Source organism: Vipera berus (assembly GCF_964194415.1).
Source record: "Vipera berus genome assembly, chromosome: 2".
NCBI classification, from domain to species: Eukaryota; Metazoa; Chordata; class Lepidosauria; order Squamata; family Viperidae; genus Vipera; species Vipera berus.
In genome coordinates this window covers 180,074,131-180,099,566 of record NC_138203.1, presented here as the reverse complement: position 1 = coordinate 180,099,566, position 25,436 = coordinate 180,074,131, and the positions used below count along the sequence as shown (strand labels likewise).

General features: G+C 38.9%; 2 protein-coding genes across 11 annotated transcripts in view; both read right to left on the bottom strand.

Annotated features, from left to right (window-relative positions):
• AKAP8 (A-kinase anchoring protein 8) overlaps positions 1-8,729 on the bottom strand; it is a 36,695-nt gene extending 27,966 nt beyond the window's left edge. For both annotated transcript variants that reach the window (XR_014024889.1, XM_081315870.1), the window contains exons 1-3: positions 8,598-8,729; positions 3,600-3,638; positions 747-779 (exon numbers count right to left, since the gene is read on the bottom strand). Coding sequence is in view for 1 of the 2 variants with exons in the window: in XM_081315870.1 (XP_081171996.1) it covers positions 747-779; positions 3,600-3,638; positions 8,598-8,613 (88 nt within the window). In the remaining variant the exon portion in view is untranslated. The remainder of the gene's footprint in view (positions 1-746; positions 780-3,599; positions 3,639-8,597) is intronic.
• A 1,455-nt stretch (positions 8,730-10,184) lies between these two features.
• Positions 10,185-25,436, bottom strand: part of AKAP8L (A-kinase anchoring protein 8 like) — a 49,098-nt gene continuing 33,846 nt past the window's right edge. For 3 of the 9 annotated variants that reach the window (XM_081319653.1, XM_081319655.1, XM_081319657.1), the window contains 6 exons: positions 23,973-24,081; positions 21,948-22,089; positions 19,643-19,748; positions 18,902-19,032; positions 16,525-16,620; positions 14,247-15,407 (listed from right to left, as the gene is read on the bottom strand). In XM_081319653.1, the coding sequence (XP_081175779.1) occupies positions 15,063-15,407; positions 16,525-16,620; positions 18,902-19,032; positions 19,643-19,748; positions 21,948-22,089; positions 23,973-24,081 (929 nt within the window). In that variant the 3' untranslated portion in view covers positions 14,247-15,062. Of the gene's footprint in view, positions 11,698-12,801; positions 12,848-13,118; positions 13,173-13,310; positions 14,020-14,246; positions 15,408-16,524; positions 16,621-18,901; positions 19,033-19,642; positions 19,749-21,947; positions 22,090-23,972; positions 24,082-25,436 lie in introns of those variants that run through there. The other 6 variants (XR_014025359.1, XR_014025358.1, XR_014025360.1 and 3 more) reach the window with 6 other exon arrangements.

The following is a 25,436-nucleotide window of genomic DNA, read 5'->3' as shown; positions in this document are numbered from 1 at the left end:
GTCAATCATCGGTAACTGACTTTAAGCATGCTTGGGATAAATATATTTTGTCATCCAACAAAAATTTAAAAAATAAATAAAAATAGTAATAATAAATAAATAAAAATTTAATAATTAAAAATATTTTTTTTAAAAAAGAAAACAAAAATGAAAAACTCAAAAGGGAAGACTCGATGGACCAATTGGTCTGTTTGGGCCATTCGTTTTCTATGTTGCTAAGGATAAAATACAACATTATAAACTACAGTGGACCAAAATATGTCCAACATATCTTGATGGCATCTATTAGCCTCGTCACACTAGAACTTTTAAAGTTTAGTATAACAAAATAATCCTATTTATTCGGAGCAATATTTATGGTCCCATATATATTTCAATGAGATGGTAAAGAATACCTATGGGTCATAATCCACCTTTTGGTAAATCCAGTCCCTTCCAACAGACACCTGATGAATTTGAGACCTTCCTGGAACCCACTGCCACACCTTCCCTTTCCAAATGTTTTATCTCATCATTCTGCACTGAAAATTGAAATTTTTGAAAGGGATGCCTCCTTGTTGCTGTACGTTGATCTTATTTTACTAAGTTAATATATTGGGCCAGAGTTCAAAATGAGAGAGACGTGGATTTATGTAGTTTATATAAGTAAAGTGGATATCACTTTATTTCTTTAAAAAAGTGGAGAAATGCCTCAGATTCTCCTTCAGTGAAAAACAAAACTTTTGAAAAGTAAACAAAACACATACCTTGCCAACTTCCCATGTTTGTGGCATATGTACCTTAATGAGACACAGAGACAAAGTTTATTTCTACCTTAAATACATCAAAATCTTTTATTTATCAAATGTACATAGCCATTCATCTATCCAAAGAACGGAAATACATATTTCAGCCCAAATGTATAAATCAATTGGAAAAAATGGGTACAATTTCATTATCAACTCATACAACCACATTCAGACTAGGCCCAAACACCACTAACCTTATTTTGACTTTAGAGCCTGGGGAACTGCCAATATTCACAGCCTTCCAGAAGGCTAACAGGGTCAGGGCTATTTGTATCTCCAGAGGGAGGCTGCTTTACAAGCCCCATGACAGAAAAAGTACACTCCCTGGGGCCCATCAAGTCCCGCTACTTCACTAATTGGATTCAAACATACCCAAACTTGACAGGACAGCTCAAAATGTTGGAAATAAGTGATCCTGCAGGTAACCTGGCTCCACGGCATATAGTGTTTTAAAAATGATATCCAACATTGAACTGCACCCAGAAGCTGGTTGGAAGCCAGCGTTTAACATGTAATTGTGCAAAGATTCTCCTGGCTATGGCTGCCACCTGCAACCTGAGCTGGAGCCATGAATCCAGGAGATTCCCCTCTCCCCTTGATTGTGCATCAACTCTGCCCTGGGGGATTGTTAACCCATAAAGCTATTGATGGAAAATTAATAAATGCAGGGAACTCTTGAAACCCAGAGCTATTTAGTCTTGTCAAGGCTGAGTTGAAGCTGGTTCTTCCCAAACTTGATCCACACGGCATCCATGCACTGACGAAGCACAGTGGCGGCCCAGGATAGAGTTGCACAAGTAAGTGGAGATTACTTGAGGAGAGAACAGTCTATTCCGTCCTTTGTTGTGCCATCTCCTCCCACAAAGAAGCATTAACCACCATTAATGCAGAACTCATAGACAAGGACCCTGGCCACTTCCTAGGGAATCATCAGATAAAACTCAGCTGATATAACCGGACAAGACTGGGCACCAGTTATTTCATAGGCTCAATATAGCCAGAGGCCAGGTATCTTTAGTGGTTGTGCTCCAATTCCAGAGGATCCTGGATGAGACAGATTATTTGTACCCTTTCCAGTCAGATTTCAGGCACAGATATGGGATGGAAATAGTACCGGATGCGTTTCTGGATGACCTCTGGTGAGAATGGGATTGGGGGGGGGGGGCGTTTAGCGATTTGCACTGGGTGCAAGTTTGCTTCTGGGTTCAATTCGTGTTGGTTATCACCTTTAAAGCCCTTCATGGGATGGCACTAGATTACTTGAGGAACTGTCTCATTCCAATTATGTCAACCTGTCCCACCCAGTCAGGCAGGGAGGGACTTTATCAGCTAAAGAATTCTGACTAGCAGAATATAAGAAGAGTGTCTTCTCTGAAATGTATTGCCTTCTAGAAATATTGTATTAACACCTGTAAGACCTTGTATTAAGACCTGTCTCTGCCACTTAGCATTGGTATCTAAGAGTGTTTCGCCATCTTCAAGATGGCTGGTGGCTTGAGGGCTCTCCCTCTGCCTTGTTAACATTTTAGTCTTGTTAATTTTTTAACTTTGATTTTTATTATTTAACTTGTAAATTTTCTTTGATTTTAAATTTTAAATTGTGCTTTAGTCATTTTTATATTATTTTATGATGTTTGTAAACTGTCCAGAATCACCCAAGTTAGATGGGCATGTAGAAATTTGAGAAATAAAAATAAACCTTACAGCAGCCATGCAAGGATTCCCCCAACATCTCCATGCTCAGAAAGGATTAAGTCAACCAAAATAGGGTGGTCAAGTGGCTATTTGTGGATGCAACAAAGGCAGAAAAATAAGTATATTTTTACTACCCTTATCACCACAAAGTAGTCCTTAATAAAGTCTCTTACCCATGCTTGGTCAGACTTGCTTTGTCTTCTTGTGATGCTCTAGGCATCTGTTATGTTGCTTCATCTCCTTGTTCCTCTGAAAACCAGGGAGCTCTCCAAGATAAACAGGCAGAGAGAATCTGCACAAGCCCTATGTGGTCTAAGGCAGAAGTCCCCAATCTCTGGACCGTGAGCTGTTTGCAACAGGATCGCAGAAATGGCAGGTGACCAATGCGCATCCCCACTTGCACAAGCTGCAGCATGTGTGTATACTCACTGCTTGTGCAAATGAAACTGCACTTGTGCTTGCTGGCTGTTTGTGCGGAACTATCCCTCTCCCCCCACTACTTTTGCCAGTCTGCAAAGCCAGAAAGGTTGGGGAACTCTGGTGTAAGGTGGGTTGCTTGTCACCAGTGGCTAAAATCTTGGTAAAACTGAAGATCAGTTTTAGAAAGTATCCCATGTGATTTCTGAAACCACATCAAGCAGCCTGATCAACTAGGCTTTCTTTCTTGCACTGGGGGGCAGCTTGGAAAATTCACATTAGAATAAATATGACATTATTCTTTTTTGTATTCCATGGCAAAAAGTTTGCATATTATATATTAGAAAAATCAGAAATTAACACTAGATTAGAATTAGTGAAACAAGTTCTCCCACAACCTTCCTATATAAGGGAAGTTAAATGATACATGTCAAGCAACAGCTGAATATTTTTATTTTATATAAAATCAAAGCTCTAATTTATATAAATTCTGATAGAAATTAGCATGATAGAAAACTCATATAAACTATAACTATTTAATCTAATAAGCCCAAAAGGAAATTACTCTCAATATATGCCTGTGAAAATATTCTGATACTGAAAGGTCATGCTATCAAAATAATTCTTATTCTGTGACCCAGGTTTAAAATAGTCATGGTTATAATCAACTTACAAGTGTAGCTGTATTTATTTTCTTACCATGAGTATTGGTGTTGTCAGTACCCCAAGAACTATAACCTGTAAAAGAAAAGTTTAATGTTTTAATAAACTAAAAAACCTCCACAGTATATTTCTCAAGACTAGCTCTGTATCTTCCATATCCATTCAGAGGTTTATCTTTAATACGTTTTGTGTATCTGGTAGGAATCAAGCCTTTGGGAAGTTGTGTGTTTTCCATTGCTACCAATAAAATAGTAGAGACAGAAATCAGTCCAAATGCCAAGGTTATGCACACTGACTTACATTTTGTTCAATCCTCTGGAACTAATTCTGAAAGTAACATACGTGGCCTACAATATCTTATTAAACAAATGCTTATTAACCAATCATGCTTCCAAAACAATTAGTAAGAATTAAGAGTTATCTGAATTGAACTCTTTCAAATGAGTAAACCAAGAATCCTGAAATATGGAAGATTTTACTTAAAAAAATAATTTAGGTCCATATCGTACAATTTAACTTATATGCAGAACACATAATGAAAAAGGCAGGGCTAGATGAATCTAAAGTTGGAATTAAGGTTGCCGGGAGAAATATCAACAACCTAAGATATGCAGATGACACCACTCTAATGGCAGAAAGTGAAGAGGAACTAAAGAGCCTCTTGTTGCAAGTGAAGAAGGAGTGTGCAAAAGTTGGCTTGAAACTTAACATTAAGAAAACCAAGATCATGGCATCCGGCCCTCTCAATTCCTGGCAAATAGATAGGGAAGAAATGGAGGTAGTGACAGATTTTATTTTCCTGGGCTCCAAGATCACCGCAGATGGGGACTGCAGCCAAGAAATTAAAAGACGCTTGCTGCTGGGGAGGAAAGCCATGGCAAATCTAGACAGCACACTAAAAAGCAGAGATATCACCCTGCCAACAAAAGTGCGTATAGTCAAGGCTATGGTCTTCCCAGTTGCAATGTATGGCAGTGAAAGTTGGACCATAAAAAAGGCTGAGCGCCAAAGAATTGAGGCCTTTCAACTATGGTGCTGGAGAAGATTCCTGCGAGTCCCTTGGACTGCAAGGCGATCAAACCGGTCAGTCCTAGAGGAGATCAACCCTGACTGCTCTTTAGAAGGCCAGATCCTGAAGTTGAAACTCAAAATACTTTGGCCACCTAATGAGAAGGAAGGACTCACTGGAGAAGAGCCTAATGCTGGGAAACGTTGAGGGCAAGAGAAGAATGGGACGACAGAGAATGAGGTGGCTGGATGGAGTCACTGAAGCAGTAGGCGTGAGCTTAAATGGACTCCAGAAGATGGTAGAGGACAGGAAGGCCTGGAGGAACGTTGTCCATGGGGTCGCGATGGGTCGGACATGAGTTCGCAACTAACAACAACATTGTACAATATATAAAAATAAACCCTTATCTGGAACCAAGGTTTCTTATGAAAAGAACCAAAAATCCTTCTGAATGGGAACAAAATAAACAATTTATTTTATACTAAATGAATATTTCAGGAAGAAAATACTTGAACGTATAAAACTAATACTAAGTACTTTGTAGAGTCCTTGGTTGTTAACTTCCAGGTATTTCATTACCTGACTAGGTAATACTTGGAATGTGGGGTTTACTCTCTGTCAATGTACAATAGCTTGCCCTGCCAGGGTGTTGTTTTCTCCTTGGTATTTCATTAGGTATTGTTTTCTGCCTGATGTTATCTGTCTGTTGGTTGCTACAGATGATGAGTTCCGGGGTTTTGTTTCCTTCTTAGCTTTTTTATTTTCTTGTCAGTGCCCTAATCAAGGAACTACCAAGGAGAAAACCACATCTCCATCAACAATGGAAGAGGAGGTTACTTTACATAAACAGGGAGCAAACCTCACATTCACTAGCACTGATGTTACTTAATTGGGTAATGTTTGCAAGCAAATGACCAAGCTCAAAGGGTACCAAAGGGCAGAGTTCAATCCTGAGCTAAATATATTCTCTTCTATTGGATTATGTACTTTATGTAACATAAATCAAGGTAATATGCTAAATAAAATTGCAACAGAATTGTGATACTCACATTTTCTATTAAAAAAAATCAATTTCTTCTAAGAAATTAGTATCACTGATTCTTATGTATATTCACAGTGCAAAAATAGTTGTAAACATGACTGTAAATATTCCTGCTTTTATGGGTGTACTCTAACATTTGGTTCTCAGTAAAGTACCTCAGAACATTAAACTATCATAAAATCACACGCATTATATTTATTTTTCCCTTCAGTTCAATCGTGTCCTATTCTGGGAGACTGCCAAGACAAATCCCTGCAGTTTTCTTGGTAAAGTATTTCAGAAGTAATTTGCCATTGCCTCTTTTCTAGGGCTGAGAAAAAGTGACTAGCCCAAGATCATCTAAGTGGCTTTGTGCCATGTGGAGACTAGAACTCATAGACAGAGATAGTGTGTATATACACAAATATATAGAAGAGGCAGCAATCCTCTCTTGGCCTTTTGAAAATGAGTTAAAACATGACTGTTCAGCCCCATGCAGGGAGCCCAAAGGGCCATGCAGCCATGGGGCTGGTTGGCACCCTTTACCTTTTAAATTAACTTTGAACACGATTCAATCATTCTTACCTGCTTTTAAATTTTAAAAAATTGAGAGAGAGCGCACATACAAACACATTTGGTGCACTCTTTGGTATAACTATATTGGATGTTGCAAAAGAACATCACTAAAATTGTTATGTAACAAAGAAATAGAAACAGCAGTAAGAGCGAGAATTTCCAATTTTTTTACATTTCATCCTAAACCTTTCAGCCATTATGTAGTATCATATAGTATCTAATAACACAGAATGCCTTACTGACATCTTGGATTTCAATATTGTATTCAGCTAGCATCACCACTGGCAAAAAGTTTGTGGAAGCTGTAGTACAAGCATCTGGCAGGGATCGAGGTACTTGTTGCCTTGGATAACAATCACATTCGTTATAATGATTTCTACACTAAAACCCATTTTATCACATGTAAGAATCCACTTCATAGGAGGAGTAAGTTTAACATTCAAAAAGTTTCACTACCATGAGTACTAAAAATATCTAGTTACTCACAGTTTCATAGGAATTATCATTGCTTCTATATTCATGCTACCTGCTTTATCTTCAAGATATACTACTATATACTATTCTATATATAGTATATACTATATACTACTACTATATGTCCAAGATCTGAACATACTTTTAACAGAATGAATTTGAAATATGACTTAATAAAGTTGAAGGTTATCCTCTGATCTAAGCCTTTGGATACTTTTTAAAAAAATAATCATGTAGGCAGATATTCCTTATTGTTAGTTGCAAAGTCGTGTCCGATCCATCTCGACCCCATGGACAACGATCCTCCAGGCCTTCCTGTCCTCTTATCATCTTCTGGAGTCCATTTAAGCTCACGCTCACGGCATTTAAGCTCACGCTCATATTCCTAAGTTACATTTTAAAAAGTATTCTTTTTTTTCTTGGTATATTTTCTTTCTCCTTCTCCCTTCCCTAAACAGTCACACTGTTTACAAATAAAACATTTTAATAAACTCCCTGACATTTTAAACCAAATATACAATATATTTGCAAAATACTCACAATGAACAATTTTCTATGCACTGTACCATATCTTAACCACACAAGTTGAGTTTACTCAACTTGCTAGGCTAAAATGCAGCTGGCCAAATTGGTGACTTAGAGTTAATATAGGACTTGCTACCGTTATAAATGTCGCAGAGCCCTCAGATCTTGGGTTTCCCCCACTGCTCAGTTGAAGTACTCTAGTATTTATTTATTCATCCTTGAACTGGCAAACAACTACACCAGCATAAATTTTGTTTTTTCCCCTTCATCCTATTCTGCCTGAATTCCAAAATGAACCAAAACCGATTATACACTCCTTGAGCCTACCCTTGGAAAGTGTTATAACAAGCCCGAAAAGGCTACTTAGGACTGGGACAAGATGAACACATCATCATGGGGACCTGACAGGAAAAAACGAGGTGGCAAGGCAAGTTTGTTCTTCCTGACAGGTAGAATAACCAGTGTAATGACTTGCCTCTAGAAGCTGTGGGTGCTCCATCACTGGAGGTTTTTAAGAAGAGACTGGACAGTCATTTGTCTGAAATGGTATAGGACAGGGGTAGGCAACCTCGGCTCTTTTACGACTCATGGACTTCAACTCCCAGAATTCCTGAGTCAGCATAGCTGACTCAGGAATTCTGGGAGTTGAAGTCCATGAGTCATAAAAGAGCCGAGGTTGCCTACCCCTGGTATAGGATTTCCTGCCTGAGCGGGGGGGGGGCTGGGGGGGTTGGACTAGAAGACCTCCAAGGTCCCTTCCAACTCTTTTATTCTGTATTCTAAGATAGCTAGAAGCAGAGGATGGCCTGTGGACACTCTTACTGGGCATGTTGGCAACCCGTAACACACTACGGGAAGGCTTTCGAGGGATAGCCCTTCCTGTCATCCCCCACCGCACCCCCTCTCATGTCGCTATGGAAGTCCAACGCGGGCCACGATGAGCTTTTCGACCGAGCCAGTCCGCTTCTTTTCTAGCCAGAAGCGTCGTCAGCGGAGAGGCAAGACCCGCCCCAGCCACCGTTTACAAACTGGAAGGCATCGACCACCGCAGCAGGAAGGAAGAGCGCTATCGCGAGCAGAACTTCCCCCACGCCATTTTGTGTCGTCTTTAGAAATAGGACTTCGGTCCTCCTTTCTCGCACGGTACAGCAGGCGGGGGGTGGGGTGGGAGGGGGTGGGAAATCGGACCCTCCGCCTCGCTGGCCAAATGGCACTCCAGTCCCCAAGCGGAACGTGGTGAGGGACAAGCGCAAGGTCCAATCACCGCTGCCGGCGTCTCGCCGAGAAAGAAGGCACCGACACCGGGGCTCCGCGACTTGCAGTGCTGCTACGTCACTGAGAAGAGAGACCAGTTCGGTCAAAGGCCGAAGCTCCCCTGCACTCGCCGGAGCATCCATCCGCCGCGGTTGCCTCCACAAGCAGGACTCACCGTAACTTTGATCCATGGCTTCACTTGCCGTCCTCCTCCCACACCACGAACGGTTATCCACCACCCGACTGCGCGAGCGCCATATGCCGCCACAGATTGGCTTCTGCCTCTATTTCCGAAGTTCTATTGGCCGGGCGTTTAAACTTACAATGCCTGTTGCTCCCGCCTCCCCATATTAAGGTCGCTCCCATTGGCCGCTCGTTAGCTTATCCGTCGCTGGAGATCTACGTTCTACGCCTTCCGACGCCCGGAGAACTTTCCTATTTGCTGCTAAGGATTTCCGGTTCCCATTTCTGTAGATGCCTTCCAAAACGGCGAGTGCTTATAAGCATTCAGAGAACAGTGAATAAAGAAGGGCGGGCTGAAGATCGCTTTTATTACTTGCGAATAATTGAAAACGCCGTAGACAATTGAATGGCTTCAGCTTTCTTGTATGGATGTAACCTCGAGGGCTTTAGGTGTCTTTTGCTTTACAGTTCGGGGCGGAGGGTAGGTTGACATTGCTTTGCGTGAAGTCCACGTGTCTTTTGGTATTGCTGGCAGTTTAGACCAATGAGCTCTCATAAAAAGGCTTCGGTTATTTTGCTGGTTAGTACTTCGCCTTTCCCTAGTCCAGGGGTAGGCAACCTCGGCTCTTTTATGACTCGTGGACTTCAACTCCCAGAATTCCTGAGTCAGCATAGCTGACTCAGGAATTCTGGGAGTTGAAGTCCACGAGTCATAAAAGAGCCGAGGTTGCCTACCCCTGCCCTAGTCCTATCCTTGTTTGGTGGTCCAATTTTTTTTATAACGCTGTTTGTAATCTTTTATTTTTCGTCTCTGTTCACACACTGACCTATAAATTACTATATTTGAAAGGAGTTTCGTGAACATACTCTTTGCAATCAGTTTTATGGTTCAGTATGTGGTGCAGATCAACCCTGACTGCTCTTTAGAAGGCCAGATCCTGAAGTTGCAATTCAAATACTCTGGCCACCTAACGAGAAGGAAGGACTCACTGGAGAAGAGCCTAATGCTGGGGAAGATTGAGGGCAAGAGAAGAAGGGGACGACAGAGAATGAGGTGGCTGGATGGAGTCACTTAAGCAGGAGGCGTGAGCTTAAATGGACTCCAGAAGATGGTAGAGGACAGGAAGGCCTGGAGGAACATTGTCCATAGGGGGGGACACAACTTGGTGCAGAAGATAGGCTGAGGAAATGTCAGGTGACCCCAGCCTTTTTCTAAGTAATTTTCTATGTAGCTCAACCGTTTCCCCCCATGTCAACGTGTGTTGCAGTAGGAAATGCCTGGATGTGGGTGCTAAATTTTGAAACTACTTTCTGCCCATGTCTAGTCCCATTTACATGGCTAGAGAAGTATTTTATTAACTTTGTTACTCATGGAAAATGCCTTATACTGCATAGGACTATTGGTCAATCCGCCTCTAGTTTTGTTCAAAGTGACTGCCAATGGCTCTCCAGGATTCCAGGCAAGAATTTCTCATGGGAGAGATCTGTGAATGTGCAAGCTTTGTAAAATCTATGTACACACACACACACACACACACAAAATCTACAATACAAAATTCCAAACCTGTCTCCATTTGTCACTAAAAATAGATTTATCAACTGGTGTAGCTACTGATTTAACATCTGTAAGTATTATCACTGACAATATTGGTATAACATACAATAAAACCTGTTGGACCGTCCATAAGGATTGGGAGGCATCATTTTGATAGCCTTTTTTATGGCCAATATTTGTTATGTCGGGTACCTCAAAGCTTAGATCTTTCTCCCCTCCTATTTAACATCTATATGGAGCTGTTGGGAGAGGACATCCGGTGTAGGCTTGGTAAGCTGATAATACCCAATTTATCTACTCCATGCAGATCAAGCGATATGCTTGCTCAGTGGCTGGAGAAGGCAGACATGTCAAACTCAAGGCCTGCTATGTGTTTAGATCTGGCCCAGAAGCAGACTAGTGAGCTGAAGCAGTGGCAGTCCCTGAGAGGACTGCGAGAAGAGTCAGGTGAAACTCTGCTGAGGCCCCGGGATCAGCACCCCAGCTCCAGCTGATCGGGACTTCTGACAGCCTCAGGGGTGGCTATCAACTGCACGCAGCCTTTGGGGGTCAGCTGGAGCTCCAGTTCACTAGACTGAGAAGCCATAAAAACATCTTAGAAGGTGGTAATATCAAGCCACTTCCATAATGGTGCCAAGAAAACTGCCTAAATGCAGTCACTAGGAGTTAGATTTAGCTTGATTTAAAATGTTTATACAGAGAATGTTGTTCATGAAAATTATAATTTTAAAAACAATTGATGTGCACTTTTAGTATTTCATACAGGAACATATTCAAGCAGAAGAGAAACTTGTACTGTAGCAGTGACAGAAGATGAGATGAAATTATTTTGCTTTGTAACTATGATAAAAATATTTATATTGTTTATAAGGAAAGGCACTGATGCTGGCATTCTTCTCCTATGCAGAGATAAAAATTATAGTATGTGTTATATGAAAGTAGGAGTACATTTATACAATGAATCATTTTTAAACAATTGGAACTTGAGACAAAATCAGTCTCTTGTTTGGCCCAGGAGAACACCTAAGCTTCTGGAGAATTGCTGCTCCACCAATCAGCTATGCCACTATAAGCCCTTTCTTATGCCCATCAATCTATTCCTACAAAAGTAGAACAGCCAAATTTTTCTCCTGACTCTTATAATCTGCCTTGCTACTCTACCATGACTTACATTTGGTCTCCATTTTAACAGGCTTCTTGGGCCAGTTCCAGAGATATGACCCTTTAAACCTCTTTTCTCAAAAGATTTAATCCATCAATTTCTCAAGTGTTTTTCTACAATTGTCAGTCGGGCACAATTAAAATAATATAGAAAATCAAAGTAATGTGAACATCAACTCTATAAAATTGCAAAAGAATGGGTGCATGAAAAATCCACAAGCAGAATGGTACTTTTAAAATCACTTGCGTTGTCTAATGACGAAAAGCATATCTTTGATTAAATCCTCAAAGCTTGTTATGTCAATCACTGATTTTTCTCGGAAGATAAAATTTGAAAGCCTTTTCCTAAGCCGCTTATGTCATAGGTAAACAGTTCCTGAGATCAAAAATGTATGAAACATGAGATATCTGTTCAGTGACAGCTAATTACAATGTCTACTGTAATTCATAGGAAAAAGGCATTACAAATATTCCTATTACATTTTTTTTCATTCAGAATCTAATAGTTGAAGAACACCAACACTTTATACCAATATGAATTGAAATTCTTATGTGAATATGAAGAGTGCATAAAAGAAAATTATTCTATCATTTCGGTTATAGGCAGCAAGCAAAACAAACTGGTTACTGTAATATTTCCTTTGAAGTTAAGAAAACCATGGACAAATAAGCACGATTAGTTATAAAATTGGGCTATTGACTGTTGTCTTCCATCTTTCAGACTTTATATGCCCTCAAATTGTGTTACAGAATATTTCCAACTATCTAGACAAATTAGGTAAACAAGCAAGAGATTTTAGGGTAGCAGGTTATATTGATCTTCAACCTGCTCCAACAGAAGAAATTCTGTCAGAAAAATGGAAGTTTCCTTTAGATTCTAGGAATGTGGAAACTAACTCCAGAGGCTAGAATAGGACAGACTATTTCTTTGATTCTCCTATCAATAATAATACCAGTTTTGCAACAATACATATATATAACAGCACAATAATTTCTTAACTTTGAGTACAATGGTTTAGAAATGTGCTTTTGAACTCTCCAGGTCGCAATTTAGAAAACAGAGTTCTAATAATGGTTCCATAGAACAATTATAGATACCTTAAATAGCTACTCCTAAATGAAAGAAAAAGGGCTGAACTCAAAATCCAATGTGGAAAGCAATGGCCTGACCCATGGCCAGATACTATACATATTTATTCAGGAAATTCCTGAATATGTATTTAATTGAATAAACATAGTTGCAATCATCTGCCTATGTAATTTGGAATAAAGTCAGTATATTGTAATTAGCATTTTCTTGCAAGTATACAGATTCAAATTTTCAAAATAGTCTTGGGCAGAAAAACTGAGTTATCACTTTATTATGTTATTATTATGTAACTGGAGTATCAAAGCATCATTTGCAGATAAGGATCTACAAAGTAACTGGTTAATTCCCAACCTCATTAATTCTATTTAACTGCTTTCCATCTAATTGTACCTTATTTCAAACAGTAGGGGATTCCTCTCCAAGATTTATGTCCCAGCTGGAATATATTTGGGGGGGGGGGGGGAAGAGAGGAGAAGGTGAGCACAGGGTCAAAGGAAGAAAACATCAGATACTGGGGAAAAGTTAGCATCCTTCATCAGTGCAAACTGCACTGTACAAATATCCCAATCCAGAGAGAGAAACTGGAAAGCCCGTATGATGTAACAGTGAAGGTGCTGGATCAGAAACCAAAGAGACTTAGAGTTCCAGGCCTCAGTTAGGCATGAAAAGTGGCTGGGTGAATCATTCACTCGCTCAGCCCAACCCACCTCAAAGAGTCGTCGTTGTGAGGAAAATAGGAGGCAGGAGAATTAGTTTGCATCCTTGAGTTATATATAAAAAAGATGGGATAAAAATATAATAATAAAAAGAACAATCCTGATTGTAAAGTTATATGAAAATACAGATTTGTTTTATGTTTATCTCAATACATAATGAATAAATTTGCCTACAAATTGACTAATAGTCCAAGAAATAATGCATTTGAATTATTCTAAGGTAATGGTAAGTGCTATTCATTTGGAACTAACATGTGGCTTGATAAACATTATTCAGACTGATGTAAAGAAAATTTTCATAGCAGCTGATACCATTTTGCAAAAACATACCACTGGCATGTATGTGAGTCCAAATGTTGAAAGAAGATGGGATATTTACTCAAGTACTGTATTAGCAACCTGTCTCTTCAGTTATTGCCAGAAACCTAATACCCCAAAGCTGTTTTGTAAACTTCCTCATTCCTTGTTCAGCCCAACTGCTAATACCTTAAGATATGAGCCCATACATATAAATACAAGTTTATACTGGAATTTCAGTACTCCCAACATTCATAAAATTTATTATTATCTACAACTTGAGTACAAGACAAAGCTACTACTATGAACACGTGAGTACATTAAAAATAAGCAATACGTTGAAATTTTTTCAATGTTTCAATTTATGTCAGTTCAATACATTGCTAAATGGTTTTTACTAACAAAACTTACTTTTACATGTTTTTCCACTAGTTATTTGGTTCTTGAGTCTTAATGAAGAAGAAGTAGTATATGGCAGAAAGGCCTCCACCCAATGTGTAATAATTCCTTCACTCACCATTCTCTTTGCTAATGTAGCAGGTTTCCAGAAAAATATGTCCACTGAATATTTTCAGGTTCCATTGCTTGATCTCCACTACAGGAAGAAGGCATGTACGTAAAGAGAAATGAAAGGATAATAAATTGAGCATGAACAAGAATATCAATATCTGTACCACTATTGCTTGGAAAGCAATTCAGAGTTGAAATAAACTTATGGATTAATACCTGCAATTCTTAATAAACAAAGAAATGAAGCAATATTATATTCCTGGCAAATGTAGTAGGGATGATTTGGAGGATTTAAAATGAGACAACTTGAAGAACTGCTTTGAAGGGAATATTTAATGTTTTGTAACACTCTTCATCAGTAGATTTTTTTGTTGGGCTGCTACAGACTTCCTTTTCAAAATATCCATCTAAAATAAGCAGAAACTAAGAAATCCTCCTGATCTCAAACAGAATAATAGAAATTGTATTTTTGGAAAGTGCCAGAATGCATTTATTTCTCCTTGAGGCTTTCTGCACAATTGATAAGCTTGCTGCTTCTGTCAGGAAACTTACACATATAGCCCTAATAGTTTTTTTATAACCAACTATTGCAAATGTTCCCTCTCAAATAAAAGCACTGCAAAATTATTGTGCTGATCAAAGTCTTTTTTGTATATTAAAAGTAAAAAGATAGAAGAATGCTACACTTGCATGGAAGATATTCCAATCATGCAGAATTTAAAACCCAGAATTCTGCTACTGACATTTTCAGACAAGACTAGCTATGGAACTAAAACATTTTCAACTATATACAAAAGTAAATGGGAAAATTTACAGGTTATTTATCCTTCCAAGGTTTAGCACGGTATAAGCCAATTAACAAAATTTGATTTTGATTATTTACTAAAAAAAGTATACTTCCTAGTACAAAGCCACTTAAAAATTGTACTGCACAAAATCTAGCTAATACAATGAAAATTTGGTTAAAAAAGCTATTTTCAAAAACACTTTACAAATAAAGGCTGTTAACTAGGTGAAAGTGAGGTCAATGAGAACCAAAAGCCACGTGCCATGGTGTGTCACAAATACAGGTATGGTTTTAGAAGATTTAATACAGAGTCTCAAAATGATTCAACCTTCTTTTCAAGTTCACTCATCAGGTGGTTCCATCTCCTCTGAAGGTACAATGTCTTGTGTTTCTTCTGTTTCTTTTTCTTCATGTTCTGGATTCTGCTCAGTAGCAAAATCTTCTTGAGATGTGGTCAAATTGCATTCCTCCATGCGTCCTTGTAGTTCTTCTCCATCACCTTTATTTTCTGCACTTTTGTCAGTCACTGGATTTTCCTCAGAAGGATTGTCTTCACTTTTACTTTGCTCTTCATTTAGGTTTCCTTCACCTTCAGCTGCTCTTTCCTCAATGATCCCACTTGTTCCTGCCTCACTTTCTTCATGTTCTTCTTTCTCTTCAGGATCATCTGTGAAGGGATTCTCACCCTACAAAATACAATACTGTCTTGAGTTTTGGACATTTTAGTCAGAAATTATCAATGCCCGGAAATATAAAAAAGGTACCTTATAAAAATATGTAGTTGGAGGTGTTAGTAATTTTTATTAATGCAGTGGAAATGACACTTGAAAATAATCAAATGGCATAATTCCACTGATGGCCAATAGAACACGTTTAACCACAACAAGCAGATCTGTTTTAGGAGATTTTTTTTTTAGATTAATGAAGTTTCTGCTCCAGATTTGGGATGCATATTGGATGGAAAGGAAGGAAAAGCTGGAATTCTTGAATAGTTATGCTGCTAACGTTTTCAAAGCAGATCTGAAAATTAACTTGGGCAATAAATGGCATAATCTTATATGTAGCGTGCGCTTAGTGGAGCAGAATGCCTACATCCAATCTCTAACTGCCATGTAGATGGCACTAACTGCCATTTTCCTGGTATGAATTATTAGGTTCCTTATGCATTTCTATTGTTTCTCTAATAATTTTGATAATGTTGGCAGAATGCTGATACTCTCCAGATTTAGTTTGTGAAATGGCCCTTGTGGTTGATGTCTGAATAGATCTATTTTGGAAACCATGACATTCCAACCAAAGCACATCTTGATAATGCTCTGAAGTAAAGTTTCCGAAAAGAGAGAATGTACATGAGCATCCCAAAGCTGCTCACAATGAAATGGGCACCATATCAATTTAATAAATAAATAAACATTAGCCAACATATTTCTTAGTTTTTATTCTAATTAGGTGACATTCATTTTTTAAAAAAAACATTCTCATAGGAAAATAAATATAATTGAGAAATACCAAGTACACTTAAATTTAAATGGCAATAATCCTTAAAACTGGAGCTAAATGTGCATATAATAACTAGCAGTAAAGGAATTTATCGCACTATTAAAGCTGAAATCTATAATAATAAAAAATGAAATCTAAGAAATAGGAAACTAAGAATCTGGACTCAGAAACAAAAATTAGATACAGAAAGAACAAAGAATTTAAGTGCAAAAAAGAGAAAATAAGCACGTTTAATATAAACATCAGTAGTATGCTGCAAAAATAGCACATCTAAAAGTATCAGGGAAAAAATGTTATGCTAACCTTTAGATAACTCTCCAATTTTTTACTGATAAGTTTATTGTTAAGAATACTTCTTGCAACTACTAATGACGATTTCTTGGACTGTTCCATCGTAGCCTAGAAAACAAAATCAACAATAAAAAGAAATCATGCATGTCATTATTACAACATGAATGTACAACTTTTTCATTTCAAAGTGACATTCACTTAATACTAATCATTCACTTAAAAGGGGGAAATGGTAAGGGAAGAGGCATATGTTCAGCTACAACAAAAAGCAAGTACTGTGCATTTGTCAATCAATTAAATTTCATAATTAGTCTTTTTTCATAAGTTACAATGGCCATCAGAATAAATGTATATTTGATATATATTGGACCACTCTCATAAAGATTTTGTTAGCTTCAAGGTAGTGAACTCAAAGACAATAGTGAATTGCAAGCAAAGATGTCTAGACATATGTAATAAGAAATGTACAAAATCAAAAGGGAATCTGCATCTTCAATCAAAGAAATAATGGAAATATAGGCTACCATTTGTAACTGATTATATAATAATTATACTTACAATGGAAGAGAAGAATGTTATTACTTAAAAATAAAAAAATAAAATATTAATATCTACACTGCATTATCCAGTTATTTTGAAAAGGAACAGGCCATTTTTAAATTTTATTTTGAAATGAACAGGCAGTTTATTATGAACAATTCGTATTACTATTTTAGTCATGAATCTGCAAATTTTTTGGCATTTACCTGGATTGGATTTGACTTTAGACTTGGACTGAACCTTGGTTAGGCCTTTTCTACTCCCCCCCACTTTCTTTTGGCTGGTTAATGCCGACAGGCAGATTGTGTTTGCTCTCCGGCTGTGGACACTGCATTGCCATGCTCACACCCATGCTGTGCCTATTCATGTCGGGTTTGCAAAGAGCTGCAGGCACTCAAATGCAAGAGTGAGCCTGAGATTATATATGAAGTTGAAGTCAGCTGCTGCACTTTTGGAGGCTTGCTATGAGGATTAGGGCCTGGGACTGTGATCTGACTATTGGGACAGGGGATGGAGCCAGCTGGAACACAAGTCAGTGGAACGTCAAGGGAACTGGCTGGAGGTTGGGCCGTGTCCATGGGTTGATGTGTGTGTTGTGCTTCTGGATCTGTGCTAGTGCTAATAAAGCCTGGGAACCAGAGAAGGGTTGAGGATGGACTAGGGCTGTACCAGGCTTACTGTCGTGTTGGCTGCTTTTATGGAACTACTGCTGGTTGCCACTGTTGAGCTGTATTGTATTTTAATTTTTTGCTGTTGGCATCTCTCATCACATGAATTAGATTTTACTGCAAGGGATTTTCCATTTGGAGAGGCCAACCAAGACACTGAGGCTTGGTTTATTGGAGGGGCTGGGTGAGTGGAATACACATACATCCTGCAAATTTTCCTCCCCAAATTTGTCAGGTGAGTGTTTTCTCCCTATGCTTCCCCTTCAGGGTGAGAATCTGAGAAGGGGATTGGCTGTGGATATCCTATCCTGATGTCTGGAGATTCTGAAGGTCTGGATGGAGAACAATAGCTTCAATGAAACCTTGGCTTTGGGCTTTGAGCTGCTCTGGTTTTGGGACTTTACATTTTAGTAGTAGATAGGCCTGCACTGCACCAAATAGACCCTGTGCACAATCTGGAGGTCCTCCTAAACTCATGTCTAGGAGGACATGAGTTAATAGCAGTTCAAAGAGTTAGTAGCAGTTGTGGCTAGTAAAGCTTTTGTACAACTTTATACCATGTGCCAGTTGCACCTATTCCTATACCAGGAGGACTTATTCATAGTCACTCATTCCCTGGTCACTTCCCAGTTAGACTATTGCAATGTACTCTATCTACCTCAGGCTGTCTCTGAAGAGTATCCATAAATTTCAGTGATTGCAAAATGTAGCAGTGGGAGCAGTGATGTGTGGGGTTTTTTTCATCAGCTGTATTGGTAGCCAGTTTTATTGGGTCCAATTCAAAGAGCTGGTGTTGACCTTCAAAACCTTTCATGGCATGGGACTGGGTTATGTGAGGGAACACTTCTCCTTGATTTAATCTACCTATCTGATCCAGCAGAAAGGGCATGTTACGGGTTCCATTGCCTAAGGAGCTACATTAGGGGGGGGGGTTCTAGCGGTGGGCCTTTTCTGCTGCGGTGCCCACACTTCTTCTCCTCCCTGAGGTGAAATTGGCCTCATCAATGTTGAGCTTCTAGAGATCCCTTAAGAGCTGGTAATGCCAACAGGCCTGGGGACCCCAGGGGATAGATAGTGAACCAATAAAGTGACTCCACTATTTTTAGCATTCCTTCATCTAATATTCTTTGATTTAGCTTGATTATATAAATTGGTTTAATAAATAAATAAAATTCACTTACTCTACGGTTGTGGTTATGATCAAGGGATTTGAGATGCTTCTGGATGATTCCATATTGCATTGGGATGAAAAGGTCACAGGCAACACAGTGAGCAGCCTCCACCTTTTTAACAAAATGTTCCATACCTATATCTAAGTAAAATAAAGCCCATACATTACAGCCTGTAGGAAAATATGCATTACCACATAAGAAGACAACTGACTTTCAAGGAACCTAGAAACACTGCATCTTTTGTAAGATTCCAGCAATATCATCAGATTAATTTCAAATATAAATTTGGAACTGAATAATAACAAAAAATGGAAACCTAGCCATACAAACTAGAAGAAGGAATTGGGGGGGGGGAAAAATAGATTCATTTTTTAGGGTACCGTCACTTGTAAATAAAAAATATTTTTCTAAGAAACATCCCTATTCTGTATAATATCTTTAAACTGCTCATAATAACATTATTGTTCATTCTTTCCCATGAAATTATGTGCATGCAGAGACAGCTTCCAAAGCTGTGTATAAGCTTCAAAAAATCACTCATTATTATACCAATTTGAAAAGATGTTTATATGTGCTCCTATATATTTTGACTCAAGAGATCTTAGCCAGCAGAATATAGAATTTGAGACCAACATACAGAGAACAATGAAGCATTTGCTAATCAACACACTTCTTCATAATATTTATACAAGAATATCCATAACTTTATACCTGAATTTTAAGATACTTTCAGATCAAAAACATAGATACCTTGTGTAAGATCTTGGTCTTTGTAAATCTGTTGTATAACTGCATTAATATCTTCAATTGCTTTACGACGTTCTTCTGTCTTCTTTGTTTTGTTAGCTACATATTCCTGCATTGAAGAAAACTTGTTAATACTAAACCAAATGCTAGTAAAATTCAGAGTAGGCCTTCCAATCAAAATCCAATCTCTTATATTTCTCCCAAGCTATATCTTCATTTCTTTCTAAGAATTAAAAAGAAAGAGCAAAGCAATCGTATGTTACTTTAAGGTGAAAAATACAAGTAAAAAATGCTTTTCTGGCATATATAGGTAGTCTGCAGTTAATTACTGTAATTGGGATTGCAAATTCTGTCATTAGGTAATGTGGTTGTAAAGTAGAAAAAAATCACGGCTGCACTGAGATATGATGGCAGTTCTTACTGTACTTCTTAAGTGCAATATCATGTGACCATGACTTGCAAATTCTTGCTAGCTTCTGCACTGATTTTGCTTATTGGAAGCCGGATGCAAAGGCTATAAGTAGGGATCATGTGACAATGGGATACAGCAATTGTTGTAATTATGTGCTGGTTGCCAAGTGCATTAAGATCATGTAACTGCAAGTATGTTACAATGGCCAGAACTTTGAGAAATGGCCATAAATCTCTTAGTTCAGTATTGTTATATCTTCAAATGGTCACTGAATAGGGGAGGTCGTTAAGTGAGGGCTACCACTACTTGACATCTTTCACAGTAAAGTATCACTGGTCCTTTTGGAAATATAATAATAATAATAATAATAATAATAATAATAATAATAATAATAATAATAATAATAATAATAATAATAATAATAATAATAATAATAATAATAATAATAATTTAATTTGTATACCGCCCTTCTCCTGAAGGACTCAGGGCGGTGAACAGGGCAATACATAATAAAAAACAGGATACAAAAATTAAAAAGTGATTAAACAACTATGCCCGTAATAATTAATACATATTAAAAGTTAAAACTAATTTATAAAAAACCCAACCCCATCCCATCAGACCAGGCCAGCTTGTTCAAAAAAGAAGGTTTTGAGATCGCGCCGGAAGGAGCGAAGGTCGGGGGCCATCCGGAGCTCAACCGGCAAGCGGTTCCATAGGTCAGGTGTGCCCACAGAGAACGCTCTCCCCCTGGGGGCCACCAATCGGCATTCTTTGATCGGAGGCACCCTGAGGAGGCCCTCTCTGTGGGAGCGCACTGGACGGAGGGAAGTTGACGCCGGCCGCAGGTGTTGCCGTAGGTAATCCGGACCCATGCCATGTAGGGCTTTGTAAGTCATCACTAACACCTTGAACCTCACCCGGAGAGCAACCGGTAGCCAATGCAGCTCGCGGAGCAAAGGTGTAACATGGGAGTATCAGGAAACCCCCAAGACAACTCGCGCGGCTGCATTCTGCACCAGTTGAAGTCTCCGGGTGGACCTCAAGGGCAGCCCCATGTAGAGAGCATTACAGTAGTCTAGACGAGAAGTCACGAGGGCATGAGTGACTGTACGCAAGGCATCCCGGTCTAGATAGGGTCGCAACTGGCGCACCAGGCAAACCTGGGCAAAGGCCCCCCTAGTCACAGCTCCAATATGCTCTTCCAAAGAGAGCTGTGAATCTAGAAGGACCCCCAAGTTGCGAGCCCTATCTATGAGGGGTAATAGCTCACCCCCCATGGCCAGAGATGGAATAATCGGAATTTCCCGGGATGCCGGCACGAACAGCCACTCAGTCTTGTCAGGGTTGAGTCGAAGCCTGTTCCTCCCCATCCAGACCCAGACCGCCTCCAGGCAGCGGGACATCACGTCGAGGGCATCACTGGGGTGGTTTGGGGTCGAAATAAAAAGCTGGGTATCATCAGCATATTGATGATACCCAACTCCAAAACCACGAATGATCTCACCCAGCGGCTTCATGTAGATGTTGAACAGGAGAGGCGAGAGAACCGATCCCTGAGGAACTCCACAAATGAGAGGTCTCAAGGTCGATCTCTGCCCCCCCTGCCAACACCGACTGCGAACGTCCCAGAAGGTAGGAGGAGAACCACTGGAGAACTGTGCCTCCCACTCCTAACCCCCTGAGACGTCGCAGCAGGATACCATGGTCGATGGTATCAAAAGCCGCTGAGAGGTCTAAAAGGACTAGGACAGAGGAGCAGCCCGTCCCGAGCCCGCCAGAGATCATTCACCAGCGCGACCAATGCCGTCTCCGTGCTGTACCCGGGCCTGAAACCCGATTGGCATGGGTCTAGATAATATGAATAGAAGGCAAGTTTAAGGAGAGAAAACTCACCTGCAGGAAGTCAGCAGTCTGCTTGGGTAGCTTGGTTCCAACAAATGTAAAATGCTCTTTATGAAATTTGCTTTCCAAATGATTGGTCATCTCATCTTCATAGAAAGTGCGATATTTGCACAATGAACATACAAACTGAATCCTGTAAAGAAGCAGCAAATAAAACAATTATTTAAAGATTTGCTGTTTTGGGCAGTATAATCATTTGGAACTTCTCTTGAATTTAAGAAGAGAAGCTGATGTATTTTAGATAGAACTCATCTTTTCTAGTACAGAAAGAACCTCCACTTCTTTTTTAAAACCCTCCTGAAGTCTTATAATTTTACTCTCTGAAAATCACCTGTCCCTAAACATAATTTGAGAATTGCTGGGATTACCAGCTCCCTAATCTTAAATCTTAAATTAATCTTAAATTAAGGGACGTGGTGGCTCAGTGGGTTAGGACGCTGAGCTTGTCGATCAGAAGGTCGGCAGTTTGGCGGGTCTAATCCTGAGTGCCACATAACAGAGTGAGCACCTGTTACTCGTCCCAGCTTCTGCCAACCTAGCAATTCGAAAGCACGTAAAAATGCAAGTAGAAAAATAGGGACCACTACGGTGGGAAGGTAACAGCGTTCCATGTGCCTTTGGCATGTAGTCATGCCAGCCACATGACCACGGAGACGTCCTCGGACAAGCGCTGGCTCTTCGGCTTTGAAATGGAGATGAGCACCGGCCCCTAGAGTCGGAAACGACTAGCACGCATGTGTGGGGGAACCTTTACCTTTTTAATCTTAAATCGCCTTATTTTCCCTCTATAATTGCTCAAAATTCCAGTAAAAAAAACAACTCAGTGGCAATATGAAAAATATTGGTTTCTTCCCTCTGTAACTTGTTTCTCTTTTACTATTATCCCTAATCCTAACTTAAAAATAAGACATCAAGTCAACTTTCATCAAGTTAACTTTCCCTATGTCAACAGAGGTTGGATATATTGTTTTACAAATAAAAATATATAAATATAATGAAATAATCAAATCTGAAAAATTGGACAATCTAAATACTAGTATAGAGCCCTGGTGGCGCAATGGTTAGAATATGTAGTATTGCAAGTCAGCTCTGCCCACAGCCTGGCGTTTGATTATGATGGGGCTCAAGAGTGACACAACCTTCTATCCTTCTGAGGTTGGTAAAATAAGGACCCAGATTGTTAGGGGGCAATATGCTGACATTTGTAAACTGCCTAGAAAGTGCAGCAAAGCACTATGGAGCAGTATATAAGTCTAAGACAATCACTTCAATATGAGCCAGCAGTGTGCTGCAGCTGCCAAAAAAGCCAACACAGTGCTAGGCTGCATTAACAGAGGGATAGAATCAAGATCAAGTGAAGTACTAATACCACTTTACAATGCTTTGGTAAGGCCACACCTGGAATACTGCATCCAGTTTTGGTCACCACGATGTAAAAAAGATGTTGAGACTCTAGAAAGGGTACAGAGAAGGGTAACAAAGATGATTGGGGGACATGAGGCTAAAAGATATAGGGAACGGTTGCTGGAATTGGGTATGGTGTAGTTTAACGAAGAGAAGGGTGAGGGGTGACATGATAGCAGTGTTCCAATATCTCAGGGGCTGCCACAAAGAAGAGGGAGTCAAGCTGTTCTCCAGGGCAACTGAGGGCAGGACAAGAAGCAACGGATGGAAACTAATCAAGGAGAGAAGCAACCTAGAACTAAGGAGAAACTTCCTGACAGTTAGAACAATTAACCAGTGGAACCACCTGCCTCCAGAAGTGGTGAATGCTCCAACACTGGAAGTTTTTAAGAAGAGACTGGACAGCCATTTGCCTGAAATGGTATAGGGTTTCCTGCCTAAGCAGGGGGTTGGACTAGATGACCTCCAAGGTCCCTTCCAACTTATCATCATCATCATCATTATTATTATTATTATTATTATTATTATTATTATTATTATTATTATTATTATTATTATTATTATTATTATTATTGTGCTATAGAGTCATGCTTTCCTAGAGAAACAGCTTACCTTTCTACCATACGATCACGGTATCGTTTTTTTTGCCTCTCTTGAGTTTTCTTCCCAGCCTGCAATTTGCGTTTAATTTGGCTGATTTCTTCTTGAATTGTCAGAGCACCTAAATATACACACATACACTTCTATATGCATACATATTGAAACAATATCTATCTTCTATATTCATACATATTGAAACAATATCTATTGCTTTAAACACCTAAATCAGTTATTTAGAACAACTTTAAAGAAGCAGATGAAAATATTTACTGATGCAACCTTGGAGTGATGATCTTACCGTATTTGCTATTACAGTGCTAGGTGGGGTTAGAAACTATGAAACTAATTTCTTTTGGTCATAAAATGTAGCTAACACATCTTAGAATTTGTTCAGTAAAGATTGGCTACAAGTGCTATGTTGTTAATGTGCAGTTCAGGAGTTAGACATTACCTTACAGGGAATAGGCTTGTTCTAGCACCATCAAATTTTGGACTCACATCCCAAGATGCCTTCAGACAATGTGATTTATATCAAGGATGCAAAATAATTTAAGTTATATCTATAATCTCAGTTTTTAAAATATGGTAAGGCATCAAGAATCAGAATTTCGGCATGGGAGATCGCCAAAAGTTATTAACACAGTAAATATGAATTTACATCTGATTGCAACAATAAATTAGTAATAATGTACTTATTTCCAAGCTTTTTAATCTCATGTCATATATGGTCAAATAACTTCAATTTTAAATTCAGATGATACAACTTGATAATATTGAAAACTGAGAAATGAATTTAGTATTGTATTTTTTTGTCCAATATTGGGCTCCCATTAGTTTTTATTTGATAAAGAAAAAAGATGACTATTAATGATTCAATTGTCCTTTAATGATTCAATTGCTTCCTTAAACAGAGCATGTCATTATCCATGTATATTACTACCTGAAGAATTTTTTTAATATAAGTATAATTATGTCTTGCAAGTTTTCTCTTTACAAACTTTAGAATAAAAATAACTGAAACTGATGAAGTGATTTTAATTTCTTTTTTGCTTTAATGTTTAATGTTGTAAGCCACCCAGAGTTGTTGGATGGGCAGCAAATAAATTTTCTAAACAAACAAACAAGGGTACTGCACAAAAAGTAATAGCTTTCTTAATAGCTTTAAGTGCAGAACTGAATTTTAGTTTAAATTAATCTTGGATATGATCCTACGTAAAAGCTGTAAACAGAGAAGTCTTCTCCATATGTTGCCCTCTAGACATGTTGAACTACTGTTCCCATGCAGTTACAGAAGTAGTTAAACGTATGTTGATTGCACCATGTTGGAGAACATTAAATAAATCTGAAGACTGCACAATTTCCCTGATTACATGTAGTGTGAATCTATTCTGGTTGGCGTTTTGAGGATCAATATATATGTTTTGATGATTCAGTTGAAGTTATTTCCATGCTACTTCAGTGGATTATAGGATTATA